General features: G+C 34.4%; 1 protein-coding gene across 1 annotated transcript; it reads right to left on the bottom strand.

Annotated features, from left to right (window-relative positions):
- Positions 1-1,693: 1,693 nt before the first annotated feature.
- Positions 1,694-22,544, bottom strand: LOC126893030 (membrane-associated tyrosine- and threonine-specific cdc2-inhibitory kinase-like). The gene is made up of 5 exons (XM_050662972.1): positions 22,517-22,544; positions 18,361-18,848; positions 13,975-14,140; positions 1,843-1,985; positions 1,694-1,780 (listed from the first exon to the last, which is right to left on the bottom strand). The coding sequence occupies exons 1-5, from the start codon at positions 22,542-22,544 to the stop codon at positions 1,694-1,696; spliced, it is 912 nt and encodes a 303-aa protein (XP_050518929.1).
- Positions 22,545-24,733: the final 2,189 nt, after the last annotated feature.

The following is a 24,733-nucleotide window of genomic DNA, read 5'->3' as shown; positions in this document are numbered from 1 at the left end:
AGAAACCAAAAAACAGATTTTTAATCTTTTTCGAAAACCTATCGAATAACACCAAACGTGACCCTCCAACCAACCCCCTGGAGGTGGGGTGGGGGGTAACTTTAAAATCTTAAATAGCAACCTCCACTTTTTATTGCAGATTCGGATTCGTCATAAAAAATTAAGCAACATTTATTCGAAACATTTTTTAAAATTTCTGATAGATGGCGCTAATAAATCGTATTTTTCCAATTAAAGCGCCATCTATTAACAATTCTAAAAAATGTTTCAAATAAATGTTGCTTAATTTTTTATGACGGATCCGAATCTGTAATAAAAAGTGGGGGTTGCTATTTAAGATTTTAAAGTTACCCCCACCCCACCTCCAGGGGGTGGGTTGGAGGGTCACGTTTGGTGTTATTCGAAAGGTTTTCGAAAAAGATTAAAAATCTGTTTCTTATTTTCTCATTTGGAAGTGTATTTCGTGAGATATTAGACCGTTTCTATAATTTACCTATGGTATCAGGATAAATCGTTTTTCCCAATTATAGCGCCATCTATCCACAGTTCGAAAAAATGTCTTGAATAAAAGTTGCCTACTTTTACGTAACGAATTAAAATCTGCAAGAAAAACTGGGAGTTTCCATTTGAGATTTTAAAGTTACCCTCCACCCCACCTCCAGGGGGTGTAGTGGGGGTTGGTGTTTGGTGTCATTGGATAGATTTTTAAAAATGATTGAAAACGTATTTTTCAGTTTTTTGATCCGATATTTAGTTCGCGAAATATTCGACCGTTCCACTACTTTTGGGACACCTTGTATATACAACAATAAAGCATAACATGGATAAGTTCAATACCGGTCAATGACGAACATATTTACATTACTATAAACTATACCTATTATATTTTATTCAATGCTAAGGGTTAACGTACCATGTTACACTGAGATTAACTGTCCGCCATCAGAACTACTTTTTTTCGAGGCCTCAACTTTGGCCCCCTCTACAATATTTATTAGTAGTGTAGGTATGTGCATAAATGAAAAAAGATGTATTTTTGTATTCTCTAAGAGTTAGATATTAATATGTAAAAAGTTTTATATTCATTTTGTACAAAGGTTCTGAGAAAAACAATCTTGAAAAATGGTTATTTCTGGTCTTCTAAAGTGTACTAGTACCTTAAATAATATTCAATGCTCGTGCTAAAATAATATGATCATATGTTTTTTTAGTTTATTCGTTAAAAAATAACAAAAGATCATTTGACATAACGGAAATTCCAGTTCCGATCCCATTTGGCGTTATACCTCCCTACTTAGAGACTCACAATTTCATCTTTTGACAGATGTTTTCTAATTCTTCTATAAAACTGCTCCGGTTTCAGCTTTATAGAGAAGAGGCGGGGCAATTGTATGACGCTAGTCTAAGTGACTGAAGAGTTTAGCTTTTTAGACTAAAAACTTCGAAAATTGTCTAAAAAGCTGGATTTTTCAGCCTTGTAGAAAAGAGGGCGGAGACATTAAATTTCATTAATCTAAGAAGCGCTTCTTAGCTAAGTGACTGGTTTCTTAGCTAAACGGCTGATTCTCTAAGAAACTATAACATATACATTTCTGTTCAAAATTCCCCGTCAATTTCAGCACCATGGATACCGCTCCTAAAGAAAATATCGCACATGTATAATAATAATAAAGATAACTACTTACTTGACGATTCACAGGTCTTTTGAGCAACGAGGTAGAGATTCTGCAGATTGTGGTGCTGGAACCACAAATGTTTCCAGATCCTCTAAATTCTCCGGCTGCAAAATATTTATAAAAATATTAAAAGCATTAGAAATAGTTTAATTTAGTGTAAACTTACAGTATAAATGTTTCTCAAGTTATTTTCGTATTTCTGAACCGCTTTTTCCAATTCGGGTAGTTCTAGTATTTCCGCCGCTGTTGGCCTGGCAGTTTCGTCAAAATTTATCATCCTCTCCAACAGTCTTCTAAATGTAGTAGAATCTAAAAAGTAAGGGCAAATTCGTTAATATACAGAGAGGTTCAAAATTATCGAATAAATTCATTTTTTGGTGAAAAGGCCATTTTTGGAGAAAAATCCCCAGAGACAGGGCGATTTTTATTGTGAAATTACGATTTTATAAAATATAGGTATATCATAATAGTGACGTCATCAATTTGGGTGTGATGATGTAATAAATGATTTTTTTAATGGGAATAGGGGTGATGTGATACCTCATTTGAAAGGTAATTTAATTCCCTCTTCAGTAATATAAACATTAACATCATTATTTATACAAGGTGGCCAAAAAATAATTTTCGAATTAAATTAATGACGCAAAAAGAAGAATTTCTGTAATTTATTTAACTCAAGATACATTTTACGGCTGTCAGAAAATACAAAAAAATGTTTATTTCAGGAATAAACATTGCTTATCGGTAAAATTAAATGTTCAAACTACCAAGAGGCAGGTAAGTGGCTGTTTGAAGATTTAATTTAAGCGAAAAGCAATGTTTACTTAACAAATAAACTGCCTTTTCTTCAATGCAAATGAATTAAAATTTGCAGACATATGCGTTCGCGGGAACAATACACGAATAGTCAATAAAAAAGAATTTTTTATGTTTATTAATTGTTTAAATAAAAAAAACGATTTTAATGGAAAATGCTTAAATTCTCTTGTTATTTACAATGTAGGATCTTGAAACTTTTACGGATTGTAGCTAATGATATGAACTATACATAATTCCACTTTCTACGTTAATTGTTTACGTTATGCTTCATAAATAAACAATAAAGTTTCAAAATTTGAACGCTCATATCTGTTTATATAAAAATCGGCGCTTATTCGTGTCAAATTTCAATACGATACGAAACAAAACTTCAACCAAAACTCGAATTAAAAAATTCGTGTTTCTATGGTAGTCTTAGAAAAACCACCGGTAGAGACGTTTTGTGCTACAATTAACATTAGAATTCGTTTTGGCGTATTAACTAAACGCTTTTCTTTAGTTCAATCGTTTGGGTCAAATCTTTGGACGTTAATTTGAGTGCCTTTTCTTCAATGCAAATGACTAAAAATTTGCAGACATATATACATTCGCGGAAACAATACATGAATAGTCAATAATTTTTTTATGTTTATTAATTGTTTAAATAAAAAAACGATTTTAACGGAAAATGCTTAAATTTTCTTGTTTTTTACAATGAAGACACTTGAAACTTTTACAGATTGTAGCTAATTATATGAACTTTATTATATGAATAAAATTATATGAATTTCACTTTTTACGTTAATTGTTTACGTTATGCTTCATAAATAAACAATAAAGTTTCAAATTTTTTGCCGATTCCGACTACTTTTCATATTTGTATATCATATATTTATGTTTTATACATATTTTAATAAACATGACGATATAGTTTAATTTTTGAAAAGTGTAAGACTAAAAAGTAAAAAATAAAAAAATATGAAAAACAATTTTTTAAGAAACGCTTTTCTTTAGTTACGAGTGACTAAAATTGAAAATATAAAAAAATCAACAAAAAAGCAAAAAATAAAAAAAAAATTGAAAAAATGTAACGCATTCGTTAAAGAAAAGCGTGGGGCGAAAACCGTTTATTTGATGAAGACGCGGCACGCTTTTCTTTGACGAATGTGTTAGATTTTTTCAATTTTTTTTTATTTTTTGCTTTTTAGTTGATTTTTTTATAATATTTTTAATTTTAGTCACTCGTAACTAAAGAAAAGCGTTTCTTAAAAAATTTTTTTCATATTTTTTTATTATACCTATTATCTAGCAGCAGTAAAATGTATTTTGAGTCAAATAAATTGCATCTTTTTGCATCAATTAGTTTAATTCAAAAAATTTTTTGGTCGCCCTGTATAAATAATGATGTTAATGTTTATATTACTGAATAGAGAATTGAATTACCTTTCAAATAAGGTATCACTCTATCTCTATTCCCATTTAAAAAAATCATCGATTACGTCATCACCTCCAAATGGATGATCTCACTATTATAGCATATACGTCAACAAATCATAATTTAAAAATAAAAAAATATGAAAAAAAAATTTTAAGAAACGCTTTTCTTTATTTATGAGTTACTAAAATTAAAATATTATAAAAAATCAACTAAAAAGCAAAAAATAAAAAAAATCAAACTCGAAGGATTATTCGAAAAAAACGTTCGTTAAAAAAATAAAAAAATCTAACACATTCGTTAAAGAAAAGCGTGGGACGCTATCCTCAAACCGTTTATTCGATGAAGACGCGCCCCACGCTTTTCTTTAACGAATGTGTTAGATTTTTTCAATTTATTAACGAATGTGTGAGATTTTTGTATATTTAATATGTCTAACAGTTTTTTTTTTTTTTCGAATAATCCTTCGGGTTTTATTTTTTTTTATTTTTTGCTTTATAGTTGTTTTTTTATAATACTTTAATTTTAGTCACTCATAACTAAAGTCTTTTTAGTCTTACACTTTTCAAACATTCAAATATATCGTCATGTTTAAAAAAAGGATGTAAGTATATGACAGATACCTTTTTTGCATTTATTTCAACTTTTGATGCATACATTGTACATTTTCTGTAATTTCTTCATACATTTCTTAAATCAAAATCATTATTTACACCTATTACAGTTTTCGCAGTATTTCCATATCTTCTAATACTTTACTATTGCAGTGTAGACCCTTAATTTCTCGCAACGCAGTTCTTCGATGCGCAAGCCGTCTAAAGGTACGTATCCATACAAGGGTAAACCTCGATCGGTGTAGTAGCTCCACATAGTGGATACGTCGGTGATCGCCGTTCGGCGCTTACCCTCTTCGATTCAACCGGTTTGTGGTTTATATGTAGGGGAGCGCATGCCGTATCCATTTGAGCAGCTACACCGAGAGGGGTTCACCCTTGTATGGATACGTACCTTAATGATCGTACTCGGCTCAACGCAACGTAAGCTTTGCAGGCTTTTAAGCCTGTCCTTACGCAAACACTTTCGGGCCCAAGTTCACGACAGTGTAGTCAACAGCCGAACCTTACGTTTTATGGACAGTCGAAACCCAACACAATACTAAGGGTAGCATTCGTCTCTCTGCGGTGCCATAACTTTTTTTCGCTGACAACTGGATAGAAATCGGACAGAAACTGGATAAATTTGAAACTTTATTGTTTATGTATGAAGCATAACGTAAACAATTAACGTAAAAAGTGAAATTATGTATAGTTCATATAATTAGCTACAATCTGTAAAAGTTTCAAGTTTCTACATTGGAAAAAACAAGAGAATTTAAGCATTTTCCATTAAAATCGTTTTTTGTTTATTTAAACAATTTATAAACACAAAAAAAAATTTTGATCGACTATTCGTGTATTGTTCCCGCGAATGCATATGTCTGCAAAATTTCATTCATTTTCATTGAAGAAAAGGCAGTCAAATTAACGTCTAAAGATTTGACGCAAACGATTGAACTAAATAAAAGCGTTTGATAATAAAAATCGACCTGTTCTAATAAAAAAAGGAGACAAAACCAAGTTACCTTATCATAGAGGCATCTCCCTACTTAATACGACATACAAATCTTATCCAATATCCTTTAAGTAGGTTAACCTTTTGTAAAAATTGTTATATAGAGGAATACCAAGCTGGATTCAGAAAAAAATTAATCGATCATAGATCAGATTTTTACTCTGAAGCGGCTGCATGGCATGACAATCACCGCAGATAACGATATCACGGAAGAGACAAAAGATTGAATTCAGGCTGCAAACATATGTATTGTTATGATCTGCTTTCTATTACTTTTATTTTAATTGAGTATTTATTTAATTAATTATTGAATTGACGCAAATCATACATAAACAATTAATAAAAAATCTCAGGGCGCCTTTTTGTCACAAAAATTAACTAAAATTATCTTAGGTTATACTTATCCTTTCTCGTGGCTTCAGTATCTCTTAGTTGATCCTTATCGGGATAAAATAGGAAAAGGAAATAAATAGAAAAATCATAAATAAGCACATACAAATACCTTTATTATCAAAAGCACTGCTCTGAAAATCTATCAATTAAATCCTGTGGGCATAATTGTCCAAATGGAACTTTTACCATAATATAATTAATCTAATTTAAACAAATATTTATCGCTTTGTTCCTGATATCATTTATAAAATAAGCTATACAAACAAATTTAGGTATTTGCAAAACTACTTATACTTCCTATTAAATTATTGAAATGTTGGAATCTTAATTCATATGCTTTTACGCAAATATGTTAACTTCTGATTATAAAGAACATCTATCACATAAGTTATTGACTGACATTTTTGATTCACACACAATGATGTCTCCTCTTGACCCAAGCAGCTCTTCCTTGTTGATTATGTTAGGCTACCAATCAAAGTCCTCTCCGTACTCAGCATCAATCCAGCAGCATACCAGCAACTATTTCTCCAAACCACAAGCCAGGCCGCTTTTGACCAGTACTCGTTCAATAAACTCCAAAACTCTCTCCTCTCTTTCTCTCAATAATAATCTCCTGAGACCAAGTATCTTTTTTACTTGGTGTCACCAATAATTTTAATAACGATAAATCTTGTAACTTACTCTCTTGAACTTTACAGAATCAAAGAGGTATTTCTTCTCGATTTGATTTGTCTCTCGTTCCACTTTTCAGCTACTCTACACTAGCAAACAAAACCACTAATACTTGCTTCTGAACTCTACGCGAAAACTTTCGACTGCCCTTCTTGGATGCCCGCAACACAATATCTTTCTTTTCCAAACTGTCTGAACATTCAAAACCTCTCTTTCCCCCTTCCAAATTGCCAAGCCAATCAGAAACATTTCTCTTTTCCATTCGAAAAACCAGGCATTCTTTCAAACAATACTTCTACTCAAACTAATCACTTTTCGGAAATTATACAAAATTCTTGTGTTTTAACAAACAGACTGAAAATTCCAAATCTCTCTACCTTTATTTTTCTAAAAACTAATAATTAAAATTACCTGTGGATTTTACCTTTCTTGTAACAAAAAATCTTCTTAAAATTATAATCCGAAATAAATTGTCTTTCACTTCACTTATTAACAAATGTCTTTAATTCTTCAGGGAAAAACTCATTAAGGAGAAACCCACTGCGTAAAAGCTACCTTCTAACAACTAGTTACAAATCAATATACAGGGTGTATCAAATTTATGTGCCCGCGTTAAGTTAAAAAAAAATAAATTTTTATTCTATCTTTGATTGATAAAGTGATACATAATAGTATATATACAGGGTGTCCCCGAAAATAGTGCGTCCCTTAAAGGTATAGGTAGAAGGCACCATGTAGAGCAAAAAAGGCTTATAACATTTTTTTCTAAATGCAACCGTTTGGCCAAAAAACCAAAAGGCATTTTAGTATGCAAATTGAAATCTAACAACTATGTATACAAAAATCTAAACATAGACAATCACAATTCAAAAATAGTTGCAGCATTAGCCATAAGTATTTACATTAAACCCTGTCTTCATCCTAAACAAACAAACAAATTCTTGTTTTGTTGGATTTCATTCATGGGGTGGTACAATTATTTTGCAGGTGTACCTGTCTGACCTACATTTGTGGTGTCAATAACCTAAGTCACAAACAGTTCTTGTACAAATTAGTTAATTTTATGAAAATAAAAGTTCGCTTATATGGAGAACAATGTAATTTTGTTTTGGAAACGGTTAACTTTGTATTACATCCATACCTTAAAGGAACGCACTATTTTCGGGGACACCCTGTATATACCTATAGCCTCCATGACACTCTTATAGTCGGTTCGCTAAACTTAGACAGAACTGGCTGGGATTTTAGTAGCTAATTTTTTTGTTTTTTGACAATTTTGACAAAATTGTCAAAATTACTAATTATTTAGTAATTATTAACTATTCAGTAATTGAAGTAAAGAAACACAGACGTACTCACAATCATTTAATTTACTTCGACGACCGGTTTCGATCTCTACAATATACAGATCATTTTCAGGTCGGCGTTACAAGTGATTAAATGCTACAATTAAAGAAAGCCAGAGTTAGAACAAACAGACATTGTTCTAACTCTGGTTTTCTTTAATTGTAGCATTTAATCACTTGTAACGCCGACCTGAAGATGATCTGTGTATTGTAGAGATCGAAACCAGTCGTCGAAGTAAATTAAATGATTGTGAGTAGGTACGTCTTTGTTTCTTTACTTCATTTAAAATGAACTCACATATGCAACCCATTCAACAATTATTCAGTAATTATTTTTTGCCAATTTTACCAAATTGGCAAAATTTCTTACTAAAATCACTAGCAAATTGTGTCTGAGTTTAGCGAATCGATTATAATTCCAAATATCAGGATATGTTACACAGTGATTAGATCGATGCTCATGTATGTGTGTGAGACGTGGACGCTGACAAAACCTATAGAAAGAAAACTCGGATGTTTTTAGAGAAACATCCTCAGAAGGATCATTGGGCCCTATCATCACGACCCGAATACTAACCCATGCTTGATGAGAACAAATGCCGATGTCAAACACATGTACACACAACCAAATTTATATGGAATCACCATATATTTCAAAGTAATATTTATTTCTTTTGAAAAAAATTGTTATTGTTGCGAAGAATAAAGGTTTTTATTGAAAATAAATAAATCTATAAGACAATCAGATAGTACAGTTCGGTACGATATAGGTTATTTGCTTGAGTTGCAAATTGAACGAATATAAATAAACTAACTTTTGCGTCTACAAACGAAAATATGCCTCATGTGGAATTATAGAACTTACAACGGGGAAAGATTATTGGTCTTGTGGAGCAAGTAATGTTCCAGGAACTAGGAAAGCTCAAAAATAAAGCAAGGGAAAGTCGCCAAAAAGTAATAACAGCTCGCCATGATCGTTTAATTGCCCAATCAGTTGGAAGACACCCAATCATTTCTCACCTGCAGCTCCAAAGGCAGTTTTTGGAAGCTACAGGTGTAACTGTTTCTGTTGAAACGATAAGAAGAAGAGTTCGTGCCAATGAAGCACAATGAAGCACAGCAGGAGACAATTATGGGTTCCCAAATAATCCAGGCAGTACAAAATTGATCGCCTAAAATGGTGTCTTCACCACCAAAACTGGAACATTGGGAAATGATAAAATGTGCTATTTTCAGAAAAGTCAGGATGTGTGTAAAATTAGATGACCCACGATATCGTGTACTTAGAGGTCGAGGAAGACAAGCAAGAGCGAAAACTGTCAGATCTGTTCACAAATATACAAGGCGAAGTGTAATGTTCTGGAGAGGAATTGTGATCCGTAAAAAACTCCTTTAATTTTCATCCGATCAACTTTAACTGCTCACAGGTATGTTGATAACCTGTAGTTAGGCTCTGGATAGGTGTAACAGGAGACAATTTAATTTTCTTGCATGATAATGGACCTCCACATACCATTAGAGTAACTAAAGACATCATTGAAGCAGAAGGTATCCCTTGTTGGGAGTGGCCTGCTTGCTCACCCAAGCTTAACTCTATAGAGTATTTGTGGGATATACTTAAAAGAAAAATTATAGCTCGCCGGGATAATCCACAAAACACCGCACGTCTAGTACAAGCTGCTCGTGAAGGATGGAGCAACTAGTGTTGCCAGGTCCGATTTGTTTTTAATCGGTACATAAGCAAAAACAAATCGGGATTTAGGATTGTAGATCGGGACAAATAAACAACAATAGCCCAGTAAATGACCGTTTTGGAGTGTAATTTTCAGAGTCAACTCCGAATTGCATGAAAATCTGGTTTCAGGTTCTACTTACTGTCTACTTCAAAGTTGAACTTGTATTGTTGGTTGCTTTTGCTTGGGTGGTGACAGTTACAGTTACCCCTTCTCGGGGATAAAAAACGCGCGTTTAAAGTAAATCCCAAAATGGATCAACTGACTAACTCTAAAAAACTTTTGTTCTATATAATTTATAAACTAAGTCAATACTTTTCGAGTAATTTTATCGAAAAAAATTTTCTTAGCAAAAATGTAGCTTTTAAAAAAGCAAAAAAAAAATTGTATGTTCAGAAAGTCTATAAAACCAGTAAAAGCAAAGTTGTAGCTCATCAAAAATAAGTTCTTATTCGTCAAATTCCAAATAGAATTTTTCAACTTGAAATAACCAAAAAATTAAGCAATTTTCGAGCAAAATTTTTTTAAGACTTTTTAAAGTGTTTAAAAAAATCTTTAATTTTGTTTTATATAAAAGTCTTTAGCAATAAAACTAAGCGAGTTACCCTCAAAATAAAGTTGGCTCCTCTTTTGGGTAAAAAAATATCGTGAAAATCTCCCCCTATTTAGCACCGTAAATAAAATTAATCGTTACCGCTTTACCATTTACTTTATATGTGTATTGTTTATACGATCTGTAAGGTTTACCGGTTGGGAGTGCTTAGTTTTGAAAAAAATTGGTTTTATAGTAAAAAAAAATTCCTAAAATATTGGAAAATGCCCTTTTTTCAAAATAACTTAAAAAGTATTAGGGATACTAAAAATCTCAAGGAGTAAAAAGTAGGTAGGTTTTGCTTTTAAAAATATGATAGATTTATTTTATTTTTCTGTTGACAAAAAATGGTTCAAATATGGCTGTTCATATTTTGCATACACTCGTGATTAGTGACTCGTTCCGGCCCTTTCAATCATGTAAAAAATACATAAGTAAATTAAATTGTTTGTAAAGCTTTAACGATTAATTTCATTTGGGGTGCTGAGTAGGGGAAGATTTTCACGATTTTTTTACCAAAAAAATAGGAGTCAACTTAATTTTTGAGCATAACCCTCTTAGTTTTGATGCTAGAAACTTTTTTAAACATAAAATTATAGCTTTATTAAAAAAGTTTTAATTGTTTTTTCCCGAAAAGTGCTTCATTTCTTGGTTATTTCACGTTGAAATATTTGATTTGGAATTTGACGAATAAGAACGTATTTTCCATGAGTTACAACTTTGCATTTGCTGGGTTCGAAAAGTATTAACTAAGTTAAAATTCTATAGAACTAAAATTGCTCAGAATTAGTCAATTTATCGGTCTCCGAACTTATTTTAAACGCGCGGTTTTTCAGCCCCAAATAGTGGTGACTGTCACCTTCCGAGTAAAAGCAACGAATGGCACAAGCCGTCCAAATTTTTATGTAATTCGTAGTTGATCCTGAAAATTACACCGTATCGCCGTATTTCCAGTTCATTTACTGGACTACAAGGTGTTTCTATAATCTGTATTTAATCCTACATAATAATAACAATAATCAGAAGAAATTACAAAAAAATCGTAGATTAAGTAAATTATTTATTTTTTATTAAAATTATATTTTTCATTCGATTTTGCCGCTTTTAGGAGTGCCTTGTTTTTATAACTTAGTTCTAAAATTCACTGCCAGTCCTCCTGAAATTGGTTTTCGTGGGTCAAAATCGGGACATTTAATGTCCCGATCAGGTACAAATCGTTACGCGTCCCCAGACCCCTGCAAATCGGGACGTCCCGCGCAAATCGGGACACCTGGTAACGCTAGGAGCAACCTACCACAAATGTTGATAATTTGATTAGGAGCGTGCCCACGCAAACTGAAGCTTGCATAAGGACTAGAGGTGATAACACTGACTACCAAAAAAAAAAACAAAAAAATATAAATAAAAACAATTTAAACATTATTCGTTTTATATTGAAATTTTTTTTGCTATTGACTTTAAAACAACTAGTTTCAATTTGTTAAATACTGTATTGTTTTATTTAATTTTTATGTACATATTTGTTATTAGATTGTTTTAAAATAAATATTGTTTGACTTCGTTTGTTCGTTTTTTTAATTCGCACGAAATAATAAGAAATATCAGATGAATTCTTATAAGTTTGGTTGTGTGTATATGGCTAAAATCGCAACGTCTAATATCAGGCTATGTCCATAGGCTCCCTAATAACCGGCTTACCAATTTAATCTGGGAGGAAGCCCCGACAAGGAGAAGGTCCTTAGAACGTCCACGAATGCACTGAAGAGATAACATATGGTCATATTATATTTAAGAACATTGGGGCCACTTACTGACCCAACTATTAAGGACATCCGTTCGAGATGGAAGGGGGTTGTGCAAGCAGCCAAGACAAGAAATCTACGTGGTCCAGATATATTTTTACAAGATATTTAAATAGTCAAAGAGATTACTACATTATTACTTTTTTTATCTTCAGTAGTCAATCCTCTTTTCCACTGAGAAAAGAGGACATAGAACTAATTCTATCCCTACACTGAGAGACAATCAAGGCCAAATGATAATCGACGAAAAAGAACCAACTGAAGAATGGAACGGGTATTTCAGGGACCTTCTAAACATCATACAGGAAGAACAGCACAAAGAAGAGATCTATATCACAGCGGACATACCCGTCAAAAATCCCTCTTTTGAAGAAACCCAAAAAGCCTTAAATAAGCTGAAAAATCACAAAGCGCCGGGGTACGGAGATACCAGCAGAATTTTTGAAATATGGTGGAGACGCACCATATCCACCAAATCCACCAGTTAATAACACAAATATGGTTAGAAGAAAGGATACCAGCAACATGGAAGGAAAACATCATAGTGCCCAGTCACAGAAAAAGGGACAAAACAAAATTCGCGAATTAGAGAGGAATTTCACTCCTAAACACGGCATATAAAATCCTCTCATTCTTAGTAGACTAACCTCTTAAGCTGAAAATGTCCTAGGCGAATATCAAGATGGTTTTAGGGCAAACAGATCAACAATAGATCAACTATTCACGCTGAGGCAGCTTCTAGAAAAGGGATGGTAGTATAGCAGACCCATACACAATCTGTTCATAGGCTTTCGACAGGCATATGATAGCGTAAAAAGAAGCCAAGTATGGAATGCTATGGCGGAGTTCTCAATACCAAAAAAGCTGATGGTCAAAGTCTGTATGGAGGGTGGAATAGCTTAAGTACGTGTAAATAATAAACTGTCTGGCATCTTTGAAATCAACAGTGGACTCAAACAGGGTGATGCGTTATCTCCATTACTTTTCAACCTTGTATTAGAGTATTAGAGGAAGCCATGAGGTCGGTCGAAATAAAAACAGGACTGCTATCGGTTCAAGGTCCCCGGCACTAGCATACGCAGATGACATTGATCTCGTTGGAGACTCCATCCTATCCACAAAAGACATTTTCAACAAGGTGGAAGGAGCAACAAGTGAAATAGTGCTGAAGATTTATGAAGGGAAGACGAAATATATGCGTATAAATAGAACGACACGAAGAGACAGGATAAGACAAAATTTGACGGTAAATAGCTTCAATTTTGAAAGAGTACAACGTTTTAAATATCTCGGGGCCGTAATCACAGCCGGCGACGATGTTACTGAAGAAATAAAAGACAGAATCCAATCGGCAAATCGCTGTCTATTCGCACTGGATAAGCTTATAAAATAAAAAAATCTTACAAGAATTTCCAAGATCAAAAACTATAAATCCATCGTCAGACCTGTACTAACATATGGATGCGAAACGTGGACCATGACCAAAGCAAACGAAGAAAAGCTTAGACGTTTCAAACGAAAAATACTTAGAAAAATTTTCGGACCTCACCACGACATTAACGCAAGCCAGTATAGGATCAGAATCAATATCAAATTAAAAGCACTCTACGATGTCACCGATATTGTCCAAGAAATTAAATCACAGCGGCTAAGATGGGCAGGCCACGTGCACAGACTTCATAACGAGAGACGTATAAAACTGATATGGGAGGATATTCCTACAGGCAAAAGACCACTCGGACGCGCCAGAATGCGATGGAGGGAAAACATCCAAGCAGATCTCCGAAAAATGAATATCCCATTTGACCCTAGGTTGATGGAAGACCGAACAAATTGGAAGAAAGTTGTACAGTCAGCCAGGACCCACCCAGGGTTGTAGCGCTACGTGATGACGATGAATAGTCAATACTTACACTTCATTAATTCAGTACCGGACACTCTTGGAGGAGTGTAGTGTGCTGTCTCTGTCGTAGGGGAGGACCAAGTAACATCAGAGAGCAATTTGGTGAACATTCTTCCTAAGTCCTTTATGTCCCGCGAAGGTTTATTTTTGGCTAGCTCATCTTGTGATATATCTGGCTATAAAATTAATTAAAATGTAAGTACATTGTTCAGAATTAACCGCAAAAATTTTGTACCACCAAAAAGGATGCTCATTTTGATAATTGATTTTCTCGTGAACGGAGGCACGGATTTCGCCCATTTTTTTTTAGAATTTTTCTCTAATATTTACACCGTTGGGCAAAGGGTTGCTCAAACTTCTCTTTTGGGCTTATACCGGGTGCAAGAAACGAAATGTTTTTCATATGTTAAGTTTGAGATACTTTTTTATCGATAAAAAATATAAGAAAAGAAAATAAAGGGCAGAGTATTTTAAATTTAATAAGTACCAAAGAATGGGAAGATTACTATAAGATACTACTGAAGGAAACTAGACCCGAATTTGAGGTAAATTAGCCCGATCAAAGAACAATTTGACCCCAAAAAAATAAAGCAAGGACGAAAATTTGGGAATAGGTAGTTGAAATTGTCTATTATTATATAAGAAAAAGTTTACAATTCTACATCCCCTCCATTTTACAAAAATTGAGGGAAATACCCCCTCTCGAAGGTGAAAAAAATACATCCAAAATAAGACCGGAATTGGATAAAATGACTAATTCTAAACAACTTTTGGTCTATAGAATTTTTTCATTAAGTCAATACTTTTGACTTATTTGCGGGTGAATATGTTCATGTTTAACAAAATAAAACATGTTTTTGGACGGTTTTTCGGAGACTCAAAAAGTAAGTATTTTAGCGAAAAAAATATTATTAACAAAAATATAGCTAATAAAAAATTTAAAAAATGGTGTATACATGAGGTCTGTAGATCCAGTAGAAGCAGAGTTGAAGCTAATAAAAAGTAGGTTCTTCTTCGTCAAATTCCAAATCGAATGTTTCAATGTGAAATAACCCAAAAACGGAGCACTTTTCGGAGAAAATTCATTTTAACTTTTTTAAAGTGTTTAAAAAAAGGTTTATTTTTGTTTTCTAAAAAAACTTGTAACATTAAAACTAAGTGAGTTACGCTCAAAATATTGTTGGTCCCTTTTATATTTTGGTAAAAAAATCACGAAAATCACACCCTAATTAGCATCACAAATAAATGTTATCATTACCACTTCACAAGTTACTTTGTCTATGTATTATTTATACAATCTGTAAGTTTCATCGGTTCAAAGTGCTTCTTTTTTAAAAAGCTCTAGTTAAAATGGCTTGAACGAGTAACTAATCACGAGTTTAGGCAAATTTTGAATAGCCATAGCATAACCAATTTTTGTCTAACCAAAAAACTAAAATTCAGAAATATTCACAAAAGCAAAACGTACATTTTATTACCCTTTGAGATTTTTAGTATTACTAATAATTTTTAAGTTAATTCCATAAACAATTACGATTTTTGTCAAAATTTTAAAAAAATCTTTATTTTAAACCCAACTTTTTTCAAAACAGAGCACTTTGAACCAATGAAACTTATAGATAATATAAACAATACATAAGTAAAGTAACTTGTGAAGCGGTAACGATTAATTTTATTTGAGAAGCTAATTAAGGTGTGAATTTCGCCATTTTTTTACCAAAAAATAAAAGGGACCAAAAATATTTTGAGCGTAGCTCACTTACTTTTAATGTTAGAAATTGTTCTAAAAAACAAAAATAAACCTTTTTTTGAACAATTTAAAAAGTTGTAATGAATTTTCCCCGAAAAGTGCTCCGTTTTCACATTGAAATATTCGATTTGGAATTTGACGAAGAAGAACCTACTTTTCATTAGCTGCAACTCTGCTTCTACTGGATCTGCAGACCTCAAGCATACACCATTTTTTTCAATTTTTTATAAGCTGTCTGTATGTTTACTAAGAATATTTTTTTCGCTAAAATACTTACTTTTTGAGTTTTCTCCGAAAAACCGTCCAAAAACATGTTTTTTTTTGTTAAAAATGAACATATTCACTCGCCAATAACTCGAAAAGTATTAACTTAGTAAAAAAACTCTATAGAACAAAAGTTGCTTAGAGTAATTAGTCATTTTATCCAATTCCGGACTTATTTTGAACGTATATTTTTCACCCCGTATTTTCCAATTTTTGTAAAATGGAGGGGATGTAGAATTGTAAACTTTTTCTTATACCGGGTGTCCACTTATATTTTCCCCCATTTTAACTGCCTATAACTTCTAAACGGCTTAAGATAGAAATATGCGGTTTTCGCTTAAATGTTTTATTTTAGGAAAAGTTTTGTCTGAATGGACTGAATTTTTTATATCGCTTTCAAATACGAAAAGAAAAATGGCGGATTTTTGAAAAAAACGTTGTTGACTTTTTTTTAATGGAACACCCAGTATATTTTTTTGTAAATTGAAAGAAAGGTCATTCACCTATCCAGCGATATAAAGTTTTTCAAAATCGGTTGTCAAATCACTTAGTAATTAATTTTTAAAATGAGAGGTGCAACGTGGATATCACATACCTAAATAACATAACTAAGCAAATTGATATTATGTTATGTGATTTCCACATTGCATCTCTCATTTTAAAAATTAATTGACCACCATTTCCACCAGGTGGTCATTTGACCACCTATTTTTAAAAAATTTATATCGTTGGATAGGGAAATGGCCGTTTTTTCAAGTTTTTAGGTAAATGACCATTTTTTATGTCGCTTTTAAATAAAAAATGGCGGCTTTTTGGAAAAAAAACGTTGTTGACTTCTTTTATTGAAACACCTAGTATATTTTTGTAGCTTGAAAAAACGGTCATTTACCTATCCAGCGATATTAAATTTTTTAAAATCAGTTGTCAAATGACTGAGCAAATAATTTTTAAAATGAAAGATGCAATGTGGAAATCACATAACATAATATCATTTTGCTTAGTTGTTATTTAGGTATGTGATATCCACGTTGCACCGCTCATTTTAAAAATTAATTACTCAGTGATTTGACAACTGATTTTGAAAAACTTTATATCGCTGGATAGGTGAATGACCTTTCTTTCAATTTATAATAAAATATACTGGGTGTTCCATTAAAAAAAAGTCAACAACGTTTTTTTCAAAAATCCGCCATTTTTCTTTTCGTATTTGAAAGCGATATAAAAAATTTAATCCATTCATACAAAACTTTTACTAAAATAAAACATTTCATCGAAAACCGCATATTTCTATCTTAAGCCGTTTAGAAGTTATAGGCAGTTAAAATGGGGGAAAATATAAGTGGACACCCGGTATAATAATAGACAATTTCAACTACCTATTCCCAAATTTTCATCCTTCCTTTATTTTTATTGGAGGTTTTCATAAAATTTTGTGTTCCCTGATCGGGCTAAATGAAATAGACATAGAGAAATAGACGTTAGGAAAATAACTACAAAAGAAATAAAAGAAGCCTTATTATTAGAATCAAAAAATGGGAAAACTGATAAAATGTGGATTAGACATACTGCACGAAATGATGACGGAACTCTTCAACAAGTGCATGGTGAAGGGCGTAGGGAGAACGAATACCAGAAGACTGAAATTGTGGAATTGTGCATAAATTAGCTCAATTTACAAAAAAGGAGACAAAACGTTGTGCAAAAACTACAGAGCTATAGGTATACCAGTGCAATGGGGATGTTGGATGGCCGAGTATTAAAGAATAGGGTGGAATTAGAAATCCAGGACATGGAAGAACAAAGTGGTTTTCGCGCCGGTAGATCGTGCGCAGATAACATATTCGTGATGCAACAAGTAATAGAGAAAAGAAGAGCAAGGAATCTGTCTATTCACCTAACATTTATTGATCTGGAAAAAGCCTACGATACGATACCTTTAAAGAAACTCTTTGAAATTTTGACGACGACAGGCATAAGTGAAGGATAATATGTGCGAGTAATTAAAAATATGTATCAAAACCCGAAAAGCTGCATTAGACAGGAAAAATCTATGTCGAAACCATTCCTTGTTACAAAAGGTTTAAGGCAAGGGTGCTGCTTATCGCCAACACTATTTAAAATATACATCCAGAAAGCTCTGGAGCAATGGAGGAAAACAGTTGCTGGGATGGGAATAATGATTGAGGAAAACTGCTTAACAACTTTGGCATACTCTATAGCTATACGAGCACGTATTTCGAGCTCGTGATCAAGATCATTTGTTATCCAGCAACCAAGATACTGAAATCTTTGTACTGGTTCTGAGTATCTGTTTGTTATAAACGAATATTAATGTCGGAATTTGGTGTACATGTAACAGCCATTACTTTTTTGGTTACTTACCGTTGTCCGGTCGAATAATGTGCCAAAATCACCGAGTTTGAAATGGGTTCCACTCACTAAAATGTTATCCGCTTTAACGTCTAAGTGGACCAAGTTTTTGCCATGTAAATATTTTAATGCCTTAGTTATGTCCATTAGTATGTCCCACAATGTATTTTGTGGGACGCTATACTTCTTCATGAAGGCGGTCAGGCTTGTTTGGCAAGCTTCAAGACACAGATACCCCTCTCCAAATTGAGTCCAAGCCATGAAGTATCTAACACAGTTGGGGTGAACCCCAACTTTCTCGTTGTTCATTACTTCTCGGTGGATGAACATTGTGGGTATTGACTTTTTAAAAACTTTTACTGCGTATATGGTGTTGTTGTGTTTGTTTCTTGCCTTGTACACCTCGCCAAAAAAGCCTGCCCCTATTTTAGTCGGCGACGTGAATATCTGCTGGTAGTACGATCTTTCATCTTTTTCATCATAGTTTACATCCAAGACAACTAAAATAAAAAAAAAACATATTTAGTTAATCTTATTACATACTTTAGTGTTAGACCATAGGATCTGGTAAAACAAAAAGACCTCTGCAAGTTAGCAAGTTCACATCTCAGCTTATTCTAAATAATACAGTACCTATATAGATATATTGTTATCCAGTGTTGATATACAGGGTGTCCACAAACTCTACCTACAAACGAAGACAGGACGTTCCTCAGATAATTTTAAGACAATTTAACCCAATTCACCTAGACCTAGTCCGAAAATGCTTCCTAAGAAAGCTAGAGCTCTTTAAAGATGGCGTCTTGTAATTAGTTTTTCATAAATGCCTCCAGAACGGTTCTAGTTAGAAAAACGAAAATTGGTAAGTACACATATTTTTCTTCCAGAGGTAAATCGATTCCATTCATTGCAAATTTCTAGTACCGGTCATAGGCGTCCGTTTTGGGTAGGGGTATGGTTATTTTATCGCATAACTTTTTTGTCTTTAACTTTTAAGCATTTTTGACTCTAGATTATTAAATTCTGAGGTATTCTAGTACTAATAGTTACATTTGTTTAAATCGGTAGAACACACCGTTTTCTAGAAAACGCGATTTGAAAATTTTTCGTTTTTTGAACTTAAAAAAAATTTAAAAAATTTAAAAAAACGGTGTATTTCACCAATTTAAAGCAAGAGTAACTTTAGGTAGGTACTACAATTCCTTATAATTTAATAATCTAGTGTCAAAAATGCTTAAAAACTAAAGACAAAAAATTATGCGATAAAATATCCGTTGACCTACCCAAAACGGACGCATATGGCCGGTACTAAAAATTCGCAATTAAAGAAATCGATTCATCTCTGGAATATAAATACACGTACCAGTTTTCGTTTTTCTAAATAGTTTTTTTTCAAATTTTTTTTTTCAAATTCACAAAACGAAAAATTTTCAAATCGGTTTTTCTGGAAAACGGTATATCCTATCGACTTAAAGCAAGAGTACCTTTTAGTACTAGATACCTTACACCAGTGGTTCTCAACCTGGGGGGCGTGAGAGAATTTCAGGGGAGGCGTGAGGGTACAAAAAAAAATTAAAATTAAAAAATATATGAGCATCATTACAGCTGCTTTCCTGATGAGAACAAAAGAGTTCGAAATGGTCCATAGAAAGATGGTAATGATCTCTGAATCGAAATTAAATATAATGCCTTTTATCTACCCACGGTACTACTCACGTATCGAGTACTAGGAAGCAGATTTGTTGATCTTTACCTCGGTGAATTGATATGTTGTGGAGTGCAACTATGTAGACTCCCCATGTCTATACATTCATCACCCTTTTCCTTGCAATTTTTAGAAGGATGGGAATAGGTATAAGAGAGAATCTGTTTCCGAACTAAGAAATCCAAAGATTTTATTATTTTTAAACATTTATTTGTTTGAAAATGGAGTCTTTTGGGTTTCGACATTTTGTTAAAAAACAAAATATTTTTTATTTCGTATTTTTATTTTGTTTAGAAATATTTCTTTATTTAAACGTGATAAAAATCGTTTTACTCAAACACACAACCTGAGTTAAACACGACAGTCTTGTGTATGGCAACATCGTAGGAGCGCAAAGTATATTTACCAACACTGTATTGCAAGCACTCCTGGCTCCAGTTCAGTGACTAAGTCTCACGCGTCAGTCTCAGTCGACAGGTCTGTGTGCTATTTGTAGTAATCGTTATTTAATAACAGAGTGATTGTTTATGAATTATTTAATAGTGTTGTGTAACAGCTTTGAAAATGGCTAAATCACTTCCAAAGAAAATATTGTATTCAGACGATTATACAAGTATGGTTTTACCTTTATGGAGAAAAAGGCAGTCATTTACCCCAGTGTGTCAACTGCCATGCTGTTCTTAGTAATGATGCAATGCGCCCCGGACGTTTGGAACGGCATCTAATTACAAATCATTCTTCTTTGAAACCAGAATTTTTTTATTGCCAAAAAAAGCAGCCTAAAACGTATGAAACTTGACTCTACTGCAAATTTTCGTGTTAAAAATGAGAAAGCTGTGGAAGCATCATACAAAATAGCACTTTTGATAGTTAAGACAAGAAACCACATACTATTGGTGAGTCACTAATTAAATCTTGTTTACTTACTGCTTGTAGTACCGTACTTAGTGAAGACAGTTGTAAGAAAGTAGAAAAAATGTCTCTCTCAAACGACACAGTTAAACGTAGAATTGATGACATGGCCTTGGATTTGAAAAATCAACTATTGCAAAAATTAAAAGGTTCACCGTTTTTTCTTTGCAGTGTGACGAAACAACTGATATTTCAAAGCATGCACAGATATTGTTTTACTGTCGATTTATTAACAGAAAACGGTTCCTGGAGGAAATATTGTTTTCAACATCTCTTGAAACAACAACTAAAGCCATTGACATATTTTCTGCTCTTGAAGATTTTTTAGTAATCAATAAACTTCTATGGGAGAAAGTAATTGGCATATGTACCGATGGGGCCCAAGCCATGACAGGATTTCGATCTGGATTTATGGAATTGGCAAAACAGAAGAACCCTAGCAGGGCCGGACTGGCTCATAAAAAAGGCGCCAACCCAAATTATAAAAAAAGGCGCCAGACCAAATTCTAAAAAAGGCGCCAACCTAATATCTAAACAATGACACATATAAACTTTGACATCAAACTTTTTTGAAATCCTAATGCGTGTAAAGTAAATCAATATTACTAATTTTAATTTAAATCCATAAAATAATTTACTATTTTTATTGGGAATAGTAAATTATATTAATATTCCACAAAAATATAGCTTCAGTTTCCCAGTATCTGTTTTACTCTGCTACTTTTTGATACTCTCTGAAGACTCGAAAACAATTTTCGAAAAGTATGAGTAATTTTCACTTGCTACTAAAAAAGAATCTATTGGCTCAAAAACATTATTTAACAAAAATCATGATGATTTGTGTTCAATAGAAATCACCTTTTTGAATATTTTCAAATTTTTTACTAAATTCCATACAGCATAAGAGTAAACCTCGATAAAAAATCCGCAACCACACACGGTGTCAGGCGATCCGTACCTAAGTGGTGAATGGCCAAACGTCAGACGGTCGCAAACGGAGCCCTCGAAGAACTGGTGAAACTCCTTTGTAATTTAAGCCTTAGCGTTGGCAAGGGCGCACTGCCTCGCCAGACAGTATAGATTGCCCCTACTCGTGGGAACTATATGGCAAATGGATAAGTATTTAATCATGCAGGAAAAAGGGAAACAACAAAACGAAGGGATAATGGAGCGAGTCACCAGTGATGGTGCAGCTGAAACAAGCTATGAATGAGATGATCAGGTGTTCATTGTAGTAAAGGGAACAAAGGGAAAGTACTCAGTGAAGAGGAAAAGAGGAAGGAGGAGACTATGATCTTCGGAAGAAGATCTGCTGGAAGATCTCCAGTCAGGGGTAGCGACCTGATCAAGACGGATCTTCCACAGGAGACAACCTTGCAGAGGAGCTCCTCACATGGGGAGAAAACACCTAGAGACTTAGAGAGAAGGAGGAGAGCTCGGACATAACGGCCATGGTAAGAGCAATGGAGTAACTTACCAGCGTTACAAATAATTTAGTGAAACTAATATCCGACCATACAAACATTAAGGTCAAGATCAAGAATGAGGTACAAAACCTTAAGAGAATCACCGAAGACATGGAGGTTACTTTCAGACAAGTCGCCCTCGGCAGCATTAAGAAACGAAATAGAATAGTGTAGAAAACCGGTGAGGAAAAAACGACTAGGGAGACTGTACGAGTGTCCACACAGATGGATTTCGACGAGTTCTTCCCCGAAAATCTTAGTGAAGGAGGGATAAAAATGATCGCAACGATCCTGAACTCAGGGGAAAATAAAGGACATTATAAAGTCGAATTGGAAGAGGTTCACTATACGGTCGCTAAACCGGGAAGAGGGAATAAACTTGCAGGCGACTTAGTAGTGGTGGTGGAACATGGACTTTTCGGTGAGGAAGAAAGGTTCCACGAACTGATAAAGGAAAACATGAACTGGGAATATGTGCAGGAGGTGCAAACACACCAGGAGAGGTGGAGTACCTCCAACTTAATACTATGACTACAATTACAAGGAAGAATCAGAAGGAAGAGAACCCAGGAAACCGTCAGACTATTTTCATGGTCCCCCGTAGAGACAAGGGTGACGGAAATGGACGGTGACGAGAGACTACTGACAATTATTTATAAATTGAGGGAAGACATGGAGACACTGGAGACCAGAGAGGCATACCTAAGAGTAGTGGGAGCTACAGAGGTAGCAACCTCAGGAAGCTCCTGGAACTCACCTTTATGAGTGTGAACCTCCACCTCGCGCTGGAGGAGTATAAACTAGGGGAAAGGAGAGTGGAGGCGTAGAAGGTGATCATGAAGGGAGGCAGAAAATCCTACGCCGAGTTGCTCAAGCAAATCAAGGGTAGCGTAGACACGAGGAAAAAGGGGATTAGCGTTAAAAGCACTAAAGAAGGCATAAGAGGGGACCTCATCCTCGAAGTGACAGGGAAAGAACAGACCGAGCGCCTGAAGAAGACTATCTTAGCCCGCACGGAGGGAAACGCAGTAGAGGTTATCCGGGGCTATCAGGTCCAGGTGTACCTATTTGATATAGACGGAGGAGTCTCAAGGTAGAAATCCTAAGACAAGTTCGAAGGTATACCGGCAGCAGGGAGCCTGACGACGTCAAACTCGTCTGTATAAGGGAAAATAGAGAACACAAACGTCACGGTTGGACTGACACGTACCGCAGCCAAGAAGGCAATGGAAAGAGAACATATATTTATTGGCTGGAACTCATGCAAAATACGAGAGAGACTGCTTGTCCAGGGGTGCTTTAGATTCCTGCAGTTCAGGCATAGTAAAACGGACTGCAAGAGAGAACAAGGAGGACTCCTACTACAGATGTGGTAAGGACGGGGCACCAGTCACGAGAGTGCAGTAGTGAAACGACTTTTTCCCTCACTTTTAAAGAATCCGGTCACAGTGCCGACAGCTTACAGTGCCCGGAGTGTAAAAAACTGATCCTGGAAAAGCGGGACCTCAAGAGACACCCTGCCACAAGCGATGAGAAAAGGGTGGGTGAAAACACCTAGGACCAGGAATCAGACAGCGTATGGGTAAGTAAGTTAGAAAGATAAAAACCATGTAATGAGCAGTTCCTTTAAATAAATGTGGGAAGGGCGAGAGCTGCTCACGACGTTGCAGAGGCGCTCGCACGAAGGGATGGTGTGACATTTGGTCTTTCGACAGAGAATCGTTAAAGATAGGGGGTCTGACGTGACCGTATACGTGGTGAACCGAGGTATTGGAAATGTAAATAGGTATGTTAAGGCATAAGTTGTAGACCGGCTGGCGTACAATTGTTATGTTTCACAAAATGTCCGGCTTCGAGAGGGGAATACCTATCAGAATGGATCCACGACATGGGGCTTACCGTGCTAAATGACGGTAAGCCACCTACGTTTGCAAGAAGTAATAGTTCTGGACCTCTGGACCTCTCGCTGGTTTCAACATCACTTCTAAACAGTGTCATAAGCTGGACTGGTTTGGAAGAACAATCGCTCAGCTTACATAAGTATGTGAGTTTTGAACTAACGAGCAAAAGGAAGAAACGGAAAGATGAAGATAGCGATCTAAAAAGATTTTGAAATCAGGAAGCTTTTGTGGATACTCTTGGCTTGATTGGTCCGATGTGCGTGGATGTGAAGGAGTTGATCGAGAGATCAGGTTTCAGATAACGAAATAGCTTAGATGCGACGCGTAGTGCTTTAGCGTATAAATATCCGTTATTTGATAAACAGCGGAAATTGATACCCACAAAAGGTGCCCCAATCGTA

This window comes from Diabrotica virgifera, chromosome 10, assembly GCF_917563875.1.
Source record: "Diabrotica virgifera virgifera chromosome 10, PGI_DIABVI_V3a".
Taxonomy (NCBI): Eukaryota; Metazoa; Arthropoda; class Insecta; order Coleoptera; family Chrysomelidae; genus Diabrotica; species Diabrotica virgifera.
This window is presented reverse-complemented; position numbering and strand designations above follow the sequence as displayed.

Bases quoted from the DNA above. Each gene is read 5' to 3' on its own strand.
- LOC126893030 (XM_050662972.1), bottom strand. From the start codon at position 22,544: ATGTCTTCGGTGATTCTCTTAAGGTTTT. The intron at 18,849-22,516 runs GTACCTCATTCT...TTTTTATTTTAG, and splicing joins GGTGATTCTCTTAAGGTTTT to TTGTCTTGGATGTAAACTAT. The intron at 14,141-18,360 runs GTAAGTAACCAA...TTAATTTTATAG, and splicing joins CATTATTCGACCGGACAACG to CCAGATATATCACAAGATGA.